At 38.6% G+C, this 19,851-nt stretch overlaps 2 protein-coding genes across 3 annotated transcripts; one reads left to right on the forward strand and one right to left on the reverse strand.

Annotated features, from left to right (window-relative positions):
- Positions 1-248: 248 nt before the first annotated feature.
- Positions 249-3,910, forward strand: gnpnat1 (glucosamine-phosphate N-acetyltransferase 1). 2 transcript variants are annotated; one of them, XM_018666964.2, is made up of 6 exons: positions 249-438; positions 1,355-1,518; positions 1,729-1,791; positions 1,944-2,071; positions 2,366-2,427; positions 2,651-3,910. In XM_018666964.2, the coding sequence occupies exons 2-6, from the start codon at positions 1,365-1,367 to the stop codon at positions 2,796-2,798; spliced, it is 555 nt and encodes a 184-aa protein (XP_018522480.1). In that variant the 5' UTR covers positions 249-438; positions 1,355-1,364; the 3' UTR covers positions 2,799-3,910. The 2 variants fall into 2 exon arrangements, with proteins under 2 accessions (XP_018522480.1, XP_018522479.1); XM_018666963.2 differs by having other exon boundaries at positions 250-438; positions 1,352-1,518.
- Positions 3,911-4,394: 484 nt separating this feature from the next.
- styx (serine/threonine/tyrosine interacting protein) lies at positions 4,395-8,929 on the reverse strand. Its single transcript, XM_018666962.2, has 11 exons — positions 8,709-8,929; positions 8,280-8,312; positions 7,725-7,778; positions 7,512-7,609; positions 7,329-7,389; positions 7,176-7,212; positions 7,045-7,084; positions 6,815-6,865; positions 6,323-6,395; positions 5,634-5,727; positions 4,395-4,958 (listed from the first exon to the last, which is right to left on the reverse strand). The coding sequence occupies exons 1-11, from the start codon at positions 8,766-8,768 to the stop codon at positions 4,885-4,887; spliced, it is 675 nt and encodes a 224-aa protein (XP_018522478.1). The 5' UTR covers positions 8,769-8,929; the 3' UTR covers positions 4,395-4,884.
- Positions 8,930-19,851: the final 10,922 nt, after the last annotated feature.

Below are 19,851 nucleotides of genomic sequence, written 5' to 3' on the forward strand. Positions count from 1 at the left end.
AGTGGCCAGTATCCAAAGCACTCAACCTTTGAGTTTATTAGTCTAATTAACGTGTGTGTGTGCTTGATTGTGTCAGAGGGAAATATTTGCTGTATTTAGCTGCTTAGACTTGATAACTAATTGGAGTCATACATCCCTCTCGGTATCATCTCTGTTTAAATCAGACTGGGATGTGTACCTCTAATGGATGTTGTGTGCCTTCTTAATCTCTACTGACGTAATTGGGCTGCGCCTTTACGTCCAGCATCTCTGCCACGTCATACAAAAGTGCTCACCGCGCTAGGCGGAAACAGCAGCCAAAAACACCCACGCTGTTCATCTTAATGATGTAGCCCTGCCTCATTCAGACCTAGTAGATTAGCTACCCGGTTGGCACTGTGCGTTACCTCAGTCTGGGAATTCAGCTGGACCGTCTCTTCCTGTGTGGCTCTTTTACTGGTAAGTAGTTAAGCTAGCTAGCTAGTTGCTTAGCTGCTGGTGCTGGGTGGTTTGCTTGAGTCAAGGTGGCCTTATTTAGCTGTGTGACAGGACACGAGAAAAGCAAGACACTTCAGCTTTACATGACGTTATACCTTACATCTTTTTACTTAGTGAGCCGTGGCAGTCGTTTAATTAGACGAACGCTGTGCTGCTAATGTGAAGTTAGCTCGCCAAAATTTTGTGGAGGCAGCAACATTATTGGATTAGTCAAAATGAACACTTTGGTCAAATATGACACAGGCTATTGCAGGGAAACACTGTCGCCTCTTGACGTTTTCTAAGCCCATTCTCACAGTCATATTTTCTTAATGTGGTTTATTGAGTGTGACAGGATGAGTGTGTCACTGTGTTTTGCTGCCATGGAAACCACATTTCAGACGCGTGTAGCTCTGCTAGCTTCATCCTACTTAGTAAAAAGTTAGCTGTGTTAAAGCCACCACCAACAGCACTTATAATGTTACCTGTTGGCCTTTCACTATGAATGGGCGTTTGTAGGATGTGCCCTTCTCATATTACATATCCTGTACCACATATTCGAAACAAACCCAGAAATAAAAAGGTATCGCGTCATAGTGGGTTGTAAGAGGATATGTATTGTAATTCATTTGTGGGTGTGTTCATGAATATGCCAACTGGCTTGTCAGCCACTGAAACATGGCAAGTGAATTTGTATTTGTTGGGTCAAAGTTCTGTGTGACTTAGAGCAAACACATTTCCAGTGCTGACAGTATGAATATGTTAACCCATTGTGTTGTTAGAGTATCTTAGATGGAGCTGTCCTGTTAAGGACAGCATACTTACAGTACTTCAAGGGTGCGTATGTGTCTGTGGACATACCTGTGTGTGTGTGTGTGTGTGTATATTTCTAAAGCAGAGATTGTGGAATGCTGCTGGACGAGACTCCACTTTTTGAGCCCTCTCTGCTTAAGGAGTTAGACTGGAGTAGCAACTCTGTCTCCTTCTCTCCTCCCATCTCCCCGTCCAGCCCAGGAGAAGGCCTGGTGCTCAGGCCGCTCTGTGTGGCAGACTTCAACAGAGGTGAATAAGAGACTGGATGGTTATCATATTCCAGACCAGTACTTGTACCAGTATTTCTCAAGAAAATTTGAAGATATGGATCGTCTGGAAGTCATGTTTTTTTGCTTCTTGGCGTCCAAGATTTTAGATGTTAGTAATGGAATAAAAATGTAAAACTGGTAAATATTCCAGTTGTTTTCATGCACTTATTCTGATGTTTTTGTGATTCAGGATTCTTCAAGGTTTTATCTCAACTCACCCAGACAGGTGATGTCACACCAGAGCAATTCACAAGTAAGTCTGGCTTAACATAATGCTTTGGGATATGAATAAAGGGAGATCCTGCTGTTCTAATTACTTTGATCAGAACATTCACCATTAACACAATTTGAATATTTTAATTCCTAGAATGCTCCCAAACATTTATGTTTTCTGTTGGCTTCCAGAAAAGTTTGAGCATATGAAGAAGACAGGAGACTACTATGTCGTGGTGGTGGAGGATACAAATCTGAGACAGATTGTTGCTACGGCTACGCTGATCACAGAACACAAATTCATCCACTCTTGTGCTAAGGTAAGTGACATTCTAGCAGACAATTTGTTTTGTGTATATTTAATAATGGATACAGTTGTAATTCTGCTGTACAGTTTCCCATAAATAAGTTATTCATTAACATGGTGGTAATTAGGGGGCTGGTTATTAGAAACCTGGTAATCATTAACGTAGTTCAAAAGTCATTCATTTCTTTTGAAAGACTATGCAGATCAAATTAGCATTTTTACCTTAACTCATTTATTGATTCTAAAAAAAATGGTTCAAATCACATGCCTGAAATGAAGGCCGTCTCTGTTCTGGTTTTGTTTGTAGAGAGGCCGGGTGGAGGAGGTAGTAGTCAGTGATGTTTGCAGAGGGAAGCAGCTGGGCAAACTGTGAGTAGACCTGTGTGAGCTGGACACAAAGATATTTTGTTTTAGCTGGTTTTAATAATCAAGACCTTGTGTTTCTACCCTGAATCTTCATAGACATAAAAGTTAATCACGTTGGAGAGTTGTTTAGGAATATCTTGTGATTCCTGCTGGGGTTTTTTTTTTCACTCTCTCTCTCTCTTTTCAACTCACCCCTTTTCCTCTTTTCTCTGTCCCTGTCCTGTAGGTTAGTTTCAACTCTTACTCTTCTCAGCAAAAAACTGGATTGCTATAAAATCACACTGGAATGCGCACCCAAAAATGTGGCTTTCTACCAAAAGTTTGGTTACGCTGCTTCAGATGAGACCTACATGCAGTGTCGATTCTTCGACTGAGGACGACTGCAGCCTTAAACCTCCATTTTTTGGGTGGGGGGTGAACCATATCTTTATACACACACGGCCATCAAAACTTGCAATGACAAAATGTCTTAAGAACTTCGGGAGACGCCTGAGCATGAGTTTGTGGTTGTGAAGCCACTGAGTCATTTCTGAACGCTCATCCTGATTTCAGCACATTTTTAGTAAACATGAATGTATGTTGAAGCCCTCGGCTCAGTCTAACATCATCCTCCGCCCATTTGGTAACCATGGCTACCTCACCAGGGTGGAGCTCTGATGTCATCTTCCTCACCATCTGCAGAGATGAATGCCAGTTACTGTACATGCAATGTCTTACTGTGTTACACTGCTATGAAGTAATTTGCTGTGTACTGACAGAGAAAATACATATATCTGTGATTACCATGCAGCTGTAAGTAAATACAATTGCTTGCAAAAACAAGATGGTACCAAATTAACATATATTTCTGAAGGAACTAAATAATTAAAAATAATTTACTACAGGCCACAGCTTCTCAAGGTCACTACAAAACCAATTACTGTAGATCATGATTCAGACATAGTCTTCACACATTGATCATCAAGGGCAAGTCACCAAAGAATCATAACTTTAAAAAAAAAATGTGATTAGGAAATTACTTTTCTACAACACTGTGTTTTACTTTGGTTTCATTTTTCTTAACAGTCCTCTCGGTACAAAGTGCTCGCTCTTTCTGTCCCTCAGATGACTTTTCTTTCACTGATGGTTGTGTTGCTGGATTACTGTAATGAAGGTTTGAATATCACAAGATGTGAAGCATCAAGTCAAGACTGTTATAATGAAAAACATTTCCAGTGAACAAAAAATATTTTGTAAGGCTGTAGAAAGGAACTAATGGAAGGTTTTTTAAGTTTTGTATCTGGTTGATGTTCACAATCACTATTTGGAAAGGAACATTTTATGATGGGAAATGGGGAACAGTGATTTTTGTAAACAAACTCTTATTTAAGCTTTTGTAGTTAAGTTTTATAATTATGCTGTTATTGTGGAGAACAGGGGTACATATTTAATGTAATTTATTTTCAAATATGTAATAGTCAAATAAAATATTCTATGATCTACAGTATTACTTGCCTGTATCTCTAATTTGAAAGAGAATGTACTACAAAGCAGATGCACGTTTTACCCATAGAATCATTAGAGGTATTTGTTGAAGCTCTGTTGTATAAAATCCAACCAACTCCACCATATTCTTACATAATTTTTTATTAAGCTTAATTTCCACAGCTATGTCATCAGTGTTGTCGTTGCAAATTTGCTTCAAAATGAACTCTTCTAGAGCTCAGTCTCATGGGTAGACTCAAAACTTATGTTAGGACAGTGAACTAATAAAAGTACGTCAGCTACTGACAAACACAAGAAAATATCCACAAAGGTTTGAAATAATAAAAAGTACAACAGAATTTAGCATAACTTCATCTTATTTTTCAATGTGTGACTATGAAATGTGTCTTTAAGTAATAAAGTTCAAAAGAGGCAATAAATAATGTAAGGTTGGTGAAGCAGAGCATTACATTATGTTATAAAAAAACACTGCTCAATAGGACTCAAGTCAGACTTGTTTTTATTAAGCAGTGAGTTATTTTTCCATTCTTTACTATCCCACATTAAGCCTGATATTAGTCCATAATCCTATTACTCCCAAAATAAAGGCATTAGCTATTCCTCTTCTCGAGTCCTCCACTGGGCGACATCTTGGCTACTTTCCCTTTTGCCGACTGCCCCCCTCTGGTCGTCTACACAAATTCAAGTATCGAAAGTGCATTATTGCAATACTGTCCCGCTGCAAATGCAAAATGCTTTAAATACTACAAAACTGCAAAAAATCTCCCATCAGTGCATACAGTTCAAGAAAAAAAAAATGGTTATCAAATTTGCCCGTTCCCCATCAGTACTCCATGTCTCAGACATGAGTGGTCCCCCTCCCACCCTCGTCCCTTCCCCTTAGAAAAAGTTCAAATATTTACATTTTTAATCCCATTAAAAATGTAAAAAAGAAAATTGAGTGCACTGCGCCACACGGCTAAATATAAGCAAAGCTCATCCGTTCTGTGCTGCTGTGACCTGCATTGCCCCAAAGTCTTCATCCTCCTCCAGGCTACGCTTACGGCTTCCTGTTAAAGAAATGTGGAGACAAACAAAGAACCAATGAATCTACTGTACACATCGACACAAGCAAGTTCCCCGTCATGGCCCACTGTGTTAAGTTGAAAAACAAATTTGTTATCATTTTAATGAAATGATGGTTTTCAAAAGCTGAACAAGTGTTCTTCTGGAGTTTACCCTAAAATACAGTACTTATGGTCTGAACTAAGTGAAGCCACCAGCATACAACAAATCTAGTTTTAAGGGAAGTTATGAGCCAGTTCTTGAGGGCTGTAAGTGTTTGAACATTAGTGTCTGTGTCTTTTAAATAGAAACACTCATGATGTTGAGAAAACATGAATACAGTATGAAATCATCCACAAAGGAGCTGACTCATTTACTGATGAGAGCCTGATTCAAAAGAAAAACTATCACAGTGAAAGTGTTACTTTGTTCAAATGTGCATCCAACCTCTAGAACATGTATACTTAATGCTGGTGGCAACATTATGCCAGCTTGTTTTGAGTGCTTCTCTGGAATAAGTCTGTCTGAGAAACATTAAGGCTCTCTGTGTTCAATTTTCTACTTTCATTCCCACTCAGCTGCAGCTTCAGCCAAGCTTTTTTCTTTTGTGCCGATGCAGTTACAGACAGACACAAGGAGACTGATGTGGTTGTGCAGTACTGGGTACATTATGTACAAACCTGGCATTCCAGCTTGTAAAGAGAAAGACCTGCCCAACTGCATTGGTGACATCATCTTAATGGTCAATTTGGCTAGGTAGATCGCTTCATACTCCTAGGAAACAAACATTCATTATTGCAGCTATAGGAGTTTTACAGGTTAACATCAGAGGCAGTAATGTAGAGTCAAATCCCAAACCTGGAAACCGTCATGGTTACTACCACAATTTCTCTGTTATCATTTCATCAGGATAGGCGTTTACCCTAAACAACAAGCACAGACAGGTGTACAGACACATGCTTGTCATGTGACTACACTACTTTAAAACAGACTAATTGCTAATGTTGCTTGCAAGCCAAATGTCCAAATAAATAATTGCCCTGCTAAATGTGGCCAACAAAGGCTGACTAAAATAACACTGCAGAGATGGTGTGTGTATATTGAAAACAGAGCAATTATTTCTGTAGGTCACCTGAATGAGCCTTTCTCAAGTCACCCTCTGGGGATATTTTACCAACTGTAACTTATATCCCATATTTCATATTGCAAGTCAAAGGGCTCAAGACAGTACATTGTTTTGACCACCAGCTTAGTAGGTTATTTATTTACATTAATAAAAATGAGTTTTACATGTTCACTTTTGACTGTCATGTCGATCAATCATAACTTCAATCAATCATAAACCCATTTGTCTTGAGTGGAGTCTTACCTGTAGCTGATGCACAAAGCCCACATTGGGGTTGATGCAGAACCTTCGCTCCTGGACGTGGCTGAATGCATCCCTATGGGGTGAACATGACAAGAGGGTAACAATCACAGCCTCTGAAACACTGAGCTCTACCACTGCAAACTGCAACAAGTGTATGTTATTGATACAGCTGTAAATTGCAGAAGTACTTCTACTTTAGATGAAAACTGAGCAAAGTTTCTGATGATTACGCAGCAGTATACGTATATTTTTGAGGTACCTCCACAGTACTGTACTATTTGTCTTATGTAGTTTTGTGTATTATTGCATACAGTAGACACAAGCTAAACTCAGGATCTATGTGAGGCATGGCTTACGTAGTTGGCATACACTGTAGTGGTACAAAAGAAAATGGAATTTGTTTGAAAAGTTAGAAAAGTTTCCTTCTGGGTTAAAACAGAAAGCAATAACTTCATATGAGAGAGTATACAAACAAACAGAGAAAAAACTTACCTGTATTTCATCCCAAATGTTTCCATAAGGTATGCAATCACTAAGGCAGCACTAAAAGAAATAATAAATAAACATAGCTGTAATTTGCACTTTACTGTTCTAATTTTAGAATGGCATAGAAGATTATTTTAGAAACTTAAGCAGCTATATGGTAACTCAGTGCATAGTGGGATTAATGCATGAAGTGGGATAGGAAATCGCGTGATAACAAAAATCAAAACAAAGCTCACCTTCTTGATATCCCTGCATTACCGTGAACCAGTACCTTTCCTGAGAAGAGAAAGACAGGGGACTGTTGATAAGACTGGTGTTCCTACTTGACATTCTGAGTGTGAAAAATAGAAACTGCATGCTTTCTTACCTCCTGTTGCTAAGCAGCTATCAATAAATTCCTTAGTCTGTTAGGAGGAAAATGAAATGCAGCATATCAGGCACAACGAGAACACTAGACGTCTCATTTCAGTCAGTTAGAAGATTGTCAAAAGCAAAGCACAAAGCCCACTCTGTAACTCACCGTAGGGAAAAATCTTATTATATTTTCCACTGGATTGTCAGCAATATCTAACACAAGGTATCTGCAAAGATGCAACAGCATTTAGTTCACGGGTTAGCAAGAACTAACCTGAGTAAAACTAATTTTCTACATTTTACACAAAAATGCAATCAGCATACTATGTTTGAGTGCATATTTACTTACCTAAATGTATGAGGGAAATTAGGTTTGATAAAATTGGCTTCAATGTCTTGGCGGACACACACAATATGCGTTATGCCCTGTCTTTCAAGAATTGGCAGCTGGGCAAAGAGAGAGAGAGAAGTAATATGAGCTAGACAAATATGAGCAGAAAATGTATTAGTTCCTCTGTGTCACTGTCTCCAAGGATCAGCGGTTAAACTCTATAAAAATTACCTTGCTTTTCATTGCAGCAGAATAGGGACCTAAAAACAGTCCCGGTAATATCTCCTGAAAGTTAAAGATAGAGCAGGACAAGACATTAACAACACAGGCTGTAACATTAATTGATGTACAAAGGAACTACTTAAACCTAAGATGATGTTAATTCACTCAGGATGAGAGGGAAAGCCTCTTTAAACCTCTCATAATGTCTTTACTGGTGTACGTGGCATTGTAGTGGTGCATTCAGCAGCCAATAACAGTATCTGCCCACACCCAAAAGATGCTCTAGTCTTAAAGAATGAAATAAAGCTGAGCAGTATGGTTGGAATCAACAAGAACAAGAACACATTGTCCTATATGTTTGTCAAGCACTGGATTGCATTATAGTTGCCAAAGAGTGTGATATTCAGGATATTTCAACCAGCATTAATTCAGAATATGGTATCAATTGCGGTGGGAAAGAACCCTGTGAATCCATACGCTTGTTGTGTAATGACCCACTGAAACAAGAATAAGGACATTCTGCTGTCAGGATTAACCATCACACGATAGACTCATCTCACATACCTGCATTTCTCGTCTCATTGGATAAGCCCAGTCCTGCAAAAGGGGAATTTAAAAGGAAGGTTAGAAGCTGTGGAACATCCTGCTAAGTTGCTTTACTGAGTGACAGCTTCTGGAGACATTCCAGCCACAAGACGGGAAGAGGGGCATACCAGTTTACTTTGTGTACATACGTGGCTAACTGTAGGAGGCTAGGCTACTCAGTGTTTGGCTCAGTGGGAAGAAAAGCTAACAAATACACACTCAGACGTGTTCAAAGAAAGGCACGAGAATGTTTCACAAATAAACATTAATGTGCTATGCCCCCAAACCGCACACAATTTTTCTGTTGGGCGGATATTTTTTTTAACTGTCAAACAACCGGTCTGGAGTGGAGGTTAGCTCAGATTAGCCACACAGACACAGTGGACATGTCGGCTAACGCAGACTCACCAGAAGGTCCTCCTTGGTCGCGGGCAGAGACGGGAACTGGAGTTTGTTCTCCTCGTCCATTCTGCTGTCTGTTCGGGCACCGCCGGCCCGCCGTTACGCGCGGTATCGATGTTTCTCGCGGCGGGGTTAGCTAGACAGTCGATGCAATTTGTTTTGAGGCTCCACATGCATGTCCGCCATGCTGTCCCCTGACAGATGTGTCACGTGACCCCGCGGCAGATGGCAAGTGGGCGCGTGGAGAGAGAGAGAGAGAGAGAGAGAGAGAGAGAGAGAGAGAGAGAGGAAGCAACGGCGACGTCTGGTGGACGATTTACGAACAGTCTGAGAGGGGAAAGGGAGGTGATGTGTGGAAGATTTGTAATGCCTAATTAAAACAAAGTTTCACAAAAAGAGAGATTTTTTTTATTTGCATAAACCAATTACATGTTCTTTTGAGATAATATTTACATTAATTTCTCCTTAATTAATACCAATGAATAAATAATGAGAACTGAATCAACCCTCAATTGTGATGAATAGTGATGCATTCACTTACTGATGTAGCCTACGCACTGCCTTTGAACAAACAAACAAACATACATAGACAGGGAATGAACTGAAGGGAATAAAATTATTTGAATCAGAAAAAAAATGATTTCCACCTCTACTCAGATCTAATTGGCTGAAAGTTTTTGGTATTTCTAACTTTGCTAAGGTCCTATGTTCATGTGTGTGTTTGTTATGTTGACAAATGGCAAATACACTTATTTCCTTTCTTTCTGAGGACGATTAATATGTATCTGTTTGTTAAGTGCAGAGTGAGAGTCAGAACACATTATGCTTAGTCATCATGCTTAGTAAAGAGACTGGAAGCAGGAGGAGACAGGTAACCCAGCTCTGTGCAAAGGATTGCTTAAAATGTCTCTCCAAACACCACCACTATATTTAATCACAGTTAGTTTATCACAACGGGGATGACCACATAGATTGATTTCATCTAAATACAGATTGCATTCATTATTACCCACATGCTTTCACTGAACTCTGCCATATTTTTCTCTTTTTCTTTTTTCTCATATCAAATCGCTATTCCAATCTCTTGTTTCTCTGCCCTCATCCCCCTCTACTATCCATCCCTGTTTAATAATCACTTCAACATAATGATCTAAAACAGAGAGCATGAATAATTTCCCTCTTTGGTCTCTCAGATGTGTCATCTGTTTGTTGTTGTGTGTCAGTGCAGCATTTCTGATTTTTGTTTACCGTCTGGCCTGTGGGAGGGGACAGCACTTTTTTTTCCCCCACATCAGAGGGAGATGTAATCTAACAGCAGAGCTGCTCCAGTTGGCAAAGGCTTGTGTATGGAATTATTTATATATGTATATATATGTGTATATATATATATATACACACACACACACACACATATATATATATATTTGTGAGTACGTATGTTTGTTTGTCTGAGCAACATCTCATAGATTTACAGCACCAGTGGTCAGCATGCAAAGTGTCACTAAAAGTCATTTCTTATCAGTCGCAGGGGCAGATACCTCTCCTACTGCTGCTCTTCCACAGTCACACCTCGAAAAATCATAGGATTGGTTTCTCCCTGTGAGGTGGTCTCCCTGCAGTGCAGACATCCTGGTGACAACGGCTCTTTGATATTCTGTTGTTCCAGGCTGATATCAGAAATTAACAATCATGCCAGATTTCTTTGGCAGAAATGTAGTGGCAAGAGATGAGGGGGGCCAACAAAGCGGGAGGGAGAGAGAAAACAAAAATGTTGGAGGAAAAAGCTTGTCAAAAGGACAACTGCAAGCAGGGGTTAGATACCAGTGGGGTGACTGATTCAACTTTTAAAATGTGTTTTCTTTTTTTTTTTAAGTCTTTGTAGATTTGTGTTGTTGTTAATGTTGTTGGTTTTTTTTTGCCATTCTCTGCTGTCATTATATAGAGTGCAGTGGACAGCTGAAATGAAAGTGAATGTGAAAGGATGTGCAACAAAAAATAACTGTCTGGACTCATTTTAAACTCCCAGTATTTTTCTGAAAAAGCTGGGTACTGTGGCTTCTTGTACATTTTAGTGTATTTAAAATAGGTAAAGGATTTGTTGGGGACTAGTTTCAGATGCAGATGAAGTGAGCCAATGAGTATTTGTGGCAGTAAAACAGCGTGTGGGAATTATTATATTATTATAATAAACTGTGCCCATGTTTGTGGTAATGAAGAAACACGTCACCCAGTGGGTCATTGATGTGTTTTTAATAGGTCCAGGACAACAATTGAGCTATGGGGCACAGAGGAACACAGTAAAGGATATGATTGTTGATTTTGGTCTGCTCATGGGAATAGCTGACATTTAGGAAAATGCAGAAATTCACCGGCCTTATTCTGTAATGCCTTGTGGTCTCTGCCACTTCAGGAAAAGTGATTACTTTTAATTAAATCTGTTTAATTCAGTTTTTTTTTTTTTTTTTTAAAAAAAGAGTAATTTAGGGTAGTCAGTCAGGGGTCACTTAATGGACTTTGGATAAATTTAATGGGTCTTTTCACTTATATATCCATTATATAACATTATATAACATTATATAATAATCCATTAATAACAGTGTAACACAATGCTCAAAAAACATTAAAAAATCCTTAGTGTCACAGTGAATCAACCCATGAACAGAAACCTTTAAGAACCTCTGATACTCACACTGACGTCATTAATGGTATAGAGACAGATTTACCTCAAAGTGTGGTCTATCTGTATCAGAGATAAGTCAAGCTTCAGCCTCAAGTAGAGGAGAGACTGCTGTCACTCCCACTCAAACTGTTAGAAAGGAAAAGAGCAGGGATACAGTAACGTAGCCCATTCACACACACACACACACACACACACACACACACACACACAAATCTGGTCCCAATAATGACTTATATGATACATACAGCATATTAGAACTTCTGCTCCTTGAAAATATAATTATGTAATCTGTTTGCAGTTAACAATGTGTTGCAGTATGTCAGCTGAGTTGGACCTAAAATAAGTCACAAGTTTTTGGTGAATGTCTGTCTGTTTAAATTTCACAACTTTTTATTATTACATAATTAATAGAGTAAAAACAAATTCACAGGCAAAACAATACAATGAAAAATAAGCAGAACTCTACAAAAATGATTGAGTGTAAATTTACAGCCACTATAAGCACAGATAGTGTTAAGTGAACCCTCATTTTATAGAACACTAAATACTGCCCCGCAGAGCAGAATGACCATAATATATCTGCAGTGTGGTTGATGGGGTTGGCTATCAGTTCAACGACTGATCAGTCATTGTTACAGTCATTTTAGGTGGTGATAGTTCAGACTTTTATAACTTACCCACGGGTCATAGTCCTCTGGATTAAAACTTCCCTGTCTATTTGAATGTTAGATACTACAACAAATTTCAGTGGGGGTCATTAACAGACATCTGCCCATGTTGGTGCTCAGCCTAATGGTGCCTCTACAAATTAATTGGATTTACAAACAACAGAACGACTTTTTAAATAGTTCTTTATTGAATAATTATGCATCTTTTGAGTCTGTTTAAGTGGTGTCTAATTCAACAGCTTAAATTCACAAGACAAACTTCTACATTTTTTTTTTCATTGGGAATATCGGTTCATGCGTGCCAGTGAGTCATCTTGTACTAAAATATATTGTATATTTCTCTATTTGTCCTTGAGTCTCCGCAGAAACTGGGATACTTGTTAGAGTTCTCTCGAATCAGGTCATAATGTTCACGCAAGATTTGTCACATTTGACTGGGGTCATCATCATCACCACTGCTACTGACATCACCATCACCACCAACATCATCTAAATAGGGTAGAAACTGGCATGGAGAGAACAAGTTGATTACCCAAGTAAGAGGAGAGAGGATGAGTGTGACTTAAAAAGGATGACACAATCTTACTCTATGATATTGAAAATGACAAATGATGTTTAATACCGTATATTACAGCCATCACATCTGAATTCCAGCTTGTTGCTTGAAGGTTAAATTTGGGTGTGTTAAAAAAAACAAAAAAACAAAATACAGGCACAAAAAAGAAGGAGAGTATCAAATCAGTTTGTCTGAAGATTATAAATGAATCTAAGTCAGACAGCACCCACAGAGGTCAGAGGGCCATCTTTTGTACATTAAGTGTTGTTTTCTCAGTACATGAGCTCAGTAACATTACTCACTGCTGAGTGCCTGCCTAACAGTGAGTTATGTTACTGTAGATTGTTATAGATTGTGGACACTTGCAGCAGGGTCTGTTTTCTCATTGGTCTTGAAGAGCAGAACAGTCTACAACAGGGCTGTAGTCAACCAAGGACAATCCTGGTCAACTGAAATCGTACCCACTCCTCAAGCAATCGATCAGTCACAAGGAGAAAAGGATCTGCACGTTATCTCTAGATTAACTAAATTGGCCACAGTTCAGTGAGTGCACCCTACCTTGTAGCTGTATTAGCCTAAATAAACCAATATCTGCAGCATATTAAATCATTTTAACTTGTGTTTTATACTGAAATGATAGCAACAGAGCTGACCTACATGCAACTTTCCAAATTCATCAAAGCCACATGAATGCTGACGGAGCATCCTAACACAGACAAGTTAGCCTACTGTTAGATGATATGCCTTGCTGATTGTTGAGCTGTGATATGCAAACTGCTGTTTGCATATCAAAGTTAATGCTCAACTTTTTGCTCATCTGACTACAGCCATAGTCTACAGTATGTATACTGCCAGTGGTATACCCACAATTTACTTTATTTCATGCATGATAATACAGTCTACTGAGGTAAGTATTTGTGTTACAGTCAAATGACAGAGCAGATGTCTCTACTAGTAAGACATGTTTTTTTAATGCTTCAATCAGAAGCCATAAGAGGATGTTACAGTAAATCAGACTAACACATATCATCTCCTAATGAGGAAGAGTACAGTGTATTGCTCATGACTCCTGGATGCTATCTTTATGTGTGGTCTTAACAATTTCAATGATAATAATAAATTGTGAATTATTACAGTTATCAGTTTTTACTACCACCAATGACGACTCCACACCAGAACCTGATACTGCTACTGTTACAGATGACCACATCATCGCCTTAAAGAGATTAGTATTCATGACAACATAACATACCACTTTTGACAAGCTCCTCCACTTCAAAGAGGTACATCATATATATGTTTTTTTTTTTCAAAAACCTGACAGGAATGATGGCTGTAAAATGAGAAACCAGATGAGAATAACAATGATTTGTGATTCAGACTCTCCCTTCTACCCAGTCTTCTTTATACCTGTACCAGCATGTGGTATATCTGAAAACTGGTGTCCTTTGTCAAGCAGCACCTGAAGGGTCGCTTCCATCCCACTGAAGTCTGCTGGTCTGCTGGGTTCAAGTACCATTTCTCTGCCCTCTCTGGATGTGAGTATATGGATAGTGGATAGACAGAGGACAAGAGTAAAGACGGCTATTACAAAAATTTGTGGCCACAGGGACATAAATTTCTAAAATATCTAGAGCATATACATATTCCATCCATCAGCCTAATTACCTCTGACATACTCACCAAAGCAAAATACATTTGCGGTTTTAATATATTACCCTGCACAGAATACAATATCACAGCTTTGGCTTTACTTCCATTGTGGACTCTTAATTAGCAAGATTTAAAAAATGTTATTAGGCAGTGATGGCACTTATGTATTATTCATGAATTCGCAGGCTTCTCTGTAGTTTTCATCCGCTCAGTTAATTGTTAACTGGAGCTGCTCATGTGTTTTTTTTTTTTACTGATGTACATATTTTTCATACTTGTCAGATTATTCATCCGTGAACCTGATGACAGTCATTGTGTTTGCTTGTATTCCCCCGAGCCCTGTCTGCTACAAAGAGGATGGATGGTGACAAAGTTAAGCCTATTAATTTATGTTTTGTTTGGGTAAAACACTTGTATTTTTCCACCAGCACACTGATCCATGAGCAGCCACCTGCCGCCCTCAAGGTCAAAAAGGAGACTCGTATACTCAAAGAAAAATAGTGTATATGAAAAATGTATATATCATGCCAGAATGAGGGGGAGATATATTAAGTTTTGAAACTTGACTTAAATAAATAAATAAATAAAACAATACATTCACACTCTTGAATTATCTTTATGGGATTTATTTAAAGCATCATAAAGAATAACCATCAATGAACAACAACAACAACAAAAATAGCTATGATAGTACATAGAGGTTAATCAAAAGTTGATTCTTTTGTGGTGGTTTTCTGATGGGAAACTGATAAATATGTTTCCTTTAATACAAACAGAGAAACACCATATCTACAAAGGTAGATCTACTGAATCATGCTTTTACAGTCAATAAAACTCTGACAGTGATACTGCTGCTACTGTACATGATGAATAGAGCCAGCATGGGCAGAGGAAGCAATACAGCAATTTGGTGAAAGTAAGGTAGAGGACAACCTAAATATCTGTCTCAAACTTTGCACACTGTGCCCAAAGGGGCCTGTATGAAGCGACGTTATTTTTCATAAGTCATATTCATGGGCCATGATATCACTCTGGGAGAAAAAGTCTAATCCCAAGAGAATAATAAAAGCCTCCTGCCTCCTCGCAAAACTTCTACACCTTCAGCTATTAAATGCCGTCAGCACTGGTAAAAAGAAACTTTACCTATATGGGAAATTGTAGCGCCCCTGTGTTAAAGCTGATCATGCATTTATCAGTGCAGCTGCTTCTTTAGACGCTGCAGAGGAGTTCAGCCAAGGTATTCAATAGGACTGAGACCAGGAGATTTTGTGATGACCAGGTCATTTGCGTGATTTTATCTGCATGTTCCTCAAATCATTCCTGAATTAAATACTATAACAAGGAGCAGTTTCCTTCAAAAATGGCCCATCATGCCCCTGAGGGATAACCGCTGACCATGAATCTATGAAGAAAGTAAGGGAAAGAAAGTAACTAAGCTGCCTTTAATGAGCAGAACTCTCTGGTGGTTAGCATGCACTGGCCTGTTGCTTCATATGATAAAATTAGGCTGTTGCAAGTAAAGACAAGAGATCATTCAGCACCACAGGCACCACAGAGACAAATGGGCTTATAGAACCCATTTATTTTGCCTTCAGCATAGTCTCTGTGCTACTCTAAAATTTTTACAGGTATACCCACCTGTCAATCATCCACTTGCTAATCTCCCACACTAGATGGCAGTCAAACATAAACATTCAGAAGCACTAACTGCAGCTGTTGTGGAGCGTGTCCACATCTATGATGGGAGCTTCAGATGATGGTGGGATCTTTTCTTTCTTTCCTTTTTCTTTTTTTTAAAAAAATTGAATATGCACATCTCTTTTGTGCTAGACATGGTGCTAAAAGCAGATCATAAATGCACACTCACTCGCTCAAGCGCACCTTTCATTTTGACACTGCCTTCAGCCCAAAGGCTCTTGAGTTTGGTTTGATGAAAAAAGGCCCAGAGCTGGAAACATTATCAATATTAAAGTGAATGTCAGGGCAGATGAGCGTGCTAGCTCTGTTTGCCTTTGTCTGCCTGTACAGCAAGTGTATCAGTTCAATGCATTGTTAGCTCATGGCTGTTTAGAATTAATAATCAGGCTCTGGATAATCAGAGCAGAAATCCATCTTACACTTATTTTTTTAATAGAAACTTTCAATTTCATTTTTACTGAAAAGGCCAGAAGACAGGTAACAACATCTAAGTCTTCACCTTATGATTTTACTGCACATGAAGTAGACAGATACTCCACCATCACCACCACCCATTTTCACCCTCTCACTGGTTATTGTGTCTGTGGCTGAGACTCAGCACATCGTTACTAAATTACTGATTACAGGCGTAAAGCGATACAAATGAGGAGGTTGCCCCTGATGCTTAATTGGTAGGATGTAATAACGGAGCTGTGATATGTGGGCCCTTAATTGTGTGTTTACTGCACTATTTATTGGAGAGCGTCCCTCCTCTGGCTGGTCGCTGATGAGGTGAGCCGTGTTTCCGCTGGCGTGCTATCAATCCTGCTTCATTAAGGCCACACAGGATAGGAAGTGAGAAGAACACAGAGTTTGCCTTCCAGCTTGACGTGGGCAGAGGAGTCAGCCCTGTTAATGAATTTCAAATTCCCTCCGACAGGAAATGCATGCAGAAAAGCAATCATGAAAAAAAAGAAGGGCTCATGATTCATAGGTTTGGAAAAAAAAAGAAAAAAAAGGCTGATACTAAAATGAAGATATCGAGGGAGGAAATGAGCATAGTGGGTAAATTAAACGATCTAGTCATGAAAACCTAACTGATTAACAAACCAGTAACTGGTTTTAATGTGGTGTCTGTTTGGTGTACATATGAGTTATGGCTATTAAATAATGAGACTGCACTTATAAGGATAAAACCATGTGGTTCGCAGTCCCACCCAGCGTTAAAGGTTGGGTATTCATAACCAACTGCTGTAAGTTTCCTATAAGTTCACTGCTAGCTACTGATTGAAGTGCACATGTTTTTCTGAGGTGTTGGAAAATGATTAGCTTAAAAGTTGAGCAATACATTAACTTGAAATTTTCAGCGTGCATGACAGCATGTCCAACTTTTGTGAAACAGCAAAAATTCAGGAAGGGTTTGCTTGTCACATTCCAATTACCAAATTTACAGGACATGCTTGGACAAAACAAATACACTGATCAGCTACAACATTACAGTTTTTTATTGGTCTGCAGCAATGTTTCGGTGAGAGATATGTGTCAGATGAGTGGCAAGACCCAAGGTTTCCCAGCAGGACATTGTATTGTAAAAACATGATTATTATTATTATATATTATATGTTATTCACTTCCCCTGTCAGTGGTTTTAATGTAGCTGATCAGTGTGTATGTGTTTATCTGCTAAAGTTTGTGTGGAAAACTTGACTTATTTCAAAAGAAATTCATGACTTAGTGTGTGCTGTATTCAGACCCATGACATGGGTTACGATTCTGGCTGCTGTGTGTTAAAGTTCAGACCAATGACTTTCAATCAATCAATCGATCAAACAGCTAAACAGATGACTGATAAGCTGTTAAAAGGACAGAACAACAAAAAAAAAATTCTCACAATAAAAATCCACTAAAATACATTTACAGTTATTACAGTTGTTGATGTGAGTGTGTTACTTAAAATTTGTATGTTTGTGTGTTTTGTGCTCAGTGTGGGTGGAAGGTTGCTTCATTTCAGTCTGCTTATTTTGTATGTATTATATATGTAACTCTCTGAAGTTCATTTTCATGAAAATGTCAGGGCATTAGTAATGATAGACTCATGTCTTTTTTTGGTAACCAAGCAGTTTCTTTAATTATAGGGACATACTACATATTCATGGTAGGTTTCTTTCAAACATTTATTTTTATCATTCTGCCCAAGCTCCCTTTTAGGAAATGGACACTTTATAACTAAAAGCGACATGGTTTTAATGTTCAACATGAATTGCTATTTGATCAGAGTCACTGATGAGAGAAATCACAACCACAGCAATGTATTTTGGCTTGTAATTTGGGTTAGGTTGTCAGGGAAACCACAGTTTTTACTGTCAGTTAATTATGCACCTACATATATGTACAGTCCACACTGATCAGATGTTTTCGTTGCCTTTTTACATGGATGCCGTCGAACAAGACCAGCTGTGATGCATGACAAAGACAGCAGGGTGTCGGTGAGGCTGCAGACGAGGATCACGCAGAGGTTTACACCTCCTCGCAATGTATACTGTGAGGGTTTAAGTCAATTATAAATCTAGTCTGATTCATTAGCCCTTGTTACAGTCTGAAGTAGGTTCTGCTGAGGATTTTTTAAAGATCTTCAATTAAGTTCTCACCAGGCTAATTACCCTGCATTTCAAAACAAGCGCTAAAAATCAATCAGCTGTTGAGAAAAGCATTAATTGACAGTCTGGTTAGATGCATTTATGTGGTTTCCATGGAGAACCTGTATGAATAGTATGTGTAGTATATATTTACAGTAAATATTAATGTAGTAAATATTAATATGTAAGTTGATGAAAATGACTTGCTATCAGCAGCTCAAAACAAAGATATCACTGTTAGTCTTTAAAAACACATAGGAGCTGAAACCTGAAGGACATGTTTGCTCTCATGATAGTTTTGCTTTCATTTCTAGTTCCTGCTTGCAGGCACCGCACATTTTGAATTTCCCAGTCTTAGCGAGAATGCATAGTTGCCCATGGGAAATCTACCCGAGGCTTGCATAAAGCAAGGCCAATCAAAATAAATTGGGAAGGCTCCTGTCACATCAAGTGCAGCTGCTCCACAGTCATGTTTTCATTTCTGACCTCCCTGTAGAGAGATGAAAAAGGACTTTATGTGGGGCTCCCACTCACTAAAGTAGCACTGCATCTGTCTGGGGTCTCATGTGTCCACATGTAATATTTGACAAGGAAAAGTACAGCCACAGATATCTTAGGGATAAGATATAAGTCACAGTATAAATGCTGAAATGGAACAAAATTATTCAGCATGACATCATCAAATGTCATATATTTCATTTATTTGATATATTCTAGCAATGTACCCAATTTATTGAACTGTTATAGTTCTGTTATGTTATTGTTTATTTGTTTGCTAAGTTATTCAAACCTATGATGATCTTATAAAAACAACAATTCATTGCTACAGGTTAATCTGCCAAACAGTTCACAACATAAAAGCAGCTCTGCGTACACTAGCTACACAAACCACTACTTATGTCATATGTCAGATTAATAATATCATGTATAGATTATAACCGTCAAGAGCCATTTTTCTTCATGATGAGCCCTCTTACTTTTAATATGATAAATGCTTTTCATTGTGCATTGTGCATCAGTTTGAAAGACATGTGGCATTTTGCTTTGTGACAATGTTAAGAATGTGTATCTATATTTCACATCAACTTATTTTAATATCAAATGTGAACGTGATATGGTTTGCCATATTTAGACACAGTTCAGATACAAGTCACACTTTAACACAAGGTGTAAAAGCAGCCTCAGAGTAGCATGCAAAATCAGAACTGTTGGGGTCACACTCTTGGCTTCTGCTGGAAAGCTGAGCACGAGACAGACAATGGATATGCAAGAATAACAA

This window comes from Lates calcarifer, linkage group LG2, assembly GCF_001640805.2.
Source record: "Lates calcarifer isolate ASB-BC8 linkage group LG2, TLL_Latcal_v3, whole genome shotgun sequence".
Taxonomy (NCBI): domain Eukaryota; kingdom Metazoa; phylum Chordata; class Actinopteri; family Centropomidae; genus Lates; species Lates calcarifer.

Coding starts and splice junctions, on each gene's coding strand:
- styx (XM_018666962.2), bottom strand. CDS start 8,768: ATGGACGAGGAGAACAAACTCCAGTTCCCGTCTCTGCCCGCGACCAAG. Junction 7,779..8,279: donor CAATGAGACGAGAAATGCAG/GTATGTGAGATG, acceptor TTTAACTTTCAG/GAGATATTACCGGGACTGTT. Junction 4,959..5,633: donor TTTACAAGCTGGAATGCCAG/GTTTGTACATAA, acceptor TTTCTTTAACAG/GAAGCCGTAAGCGTAGCCTG.
- gnpnat1 (XM_018666964.2), top strand. CDS start 1,365: ATGCTGCTGGACGAGACTCCACTTTTTGAGCCCTCTCTGCTTAAGGAG. Junction 1,792..1,943: donor CACACCAGAGCAATTCACAA/GTAAGTCTGGCT, acceptor GTTGGCTTCCAG/AAAAGTTTGAGCATATGAAG. Junction 2,072..2,365: donor TCATCCACTCTTGTGCTAAG/GTAAGTGACATT, acceptor TTTTGTTTGTAG/AGAGGCCGGGTGGAGGAGGT.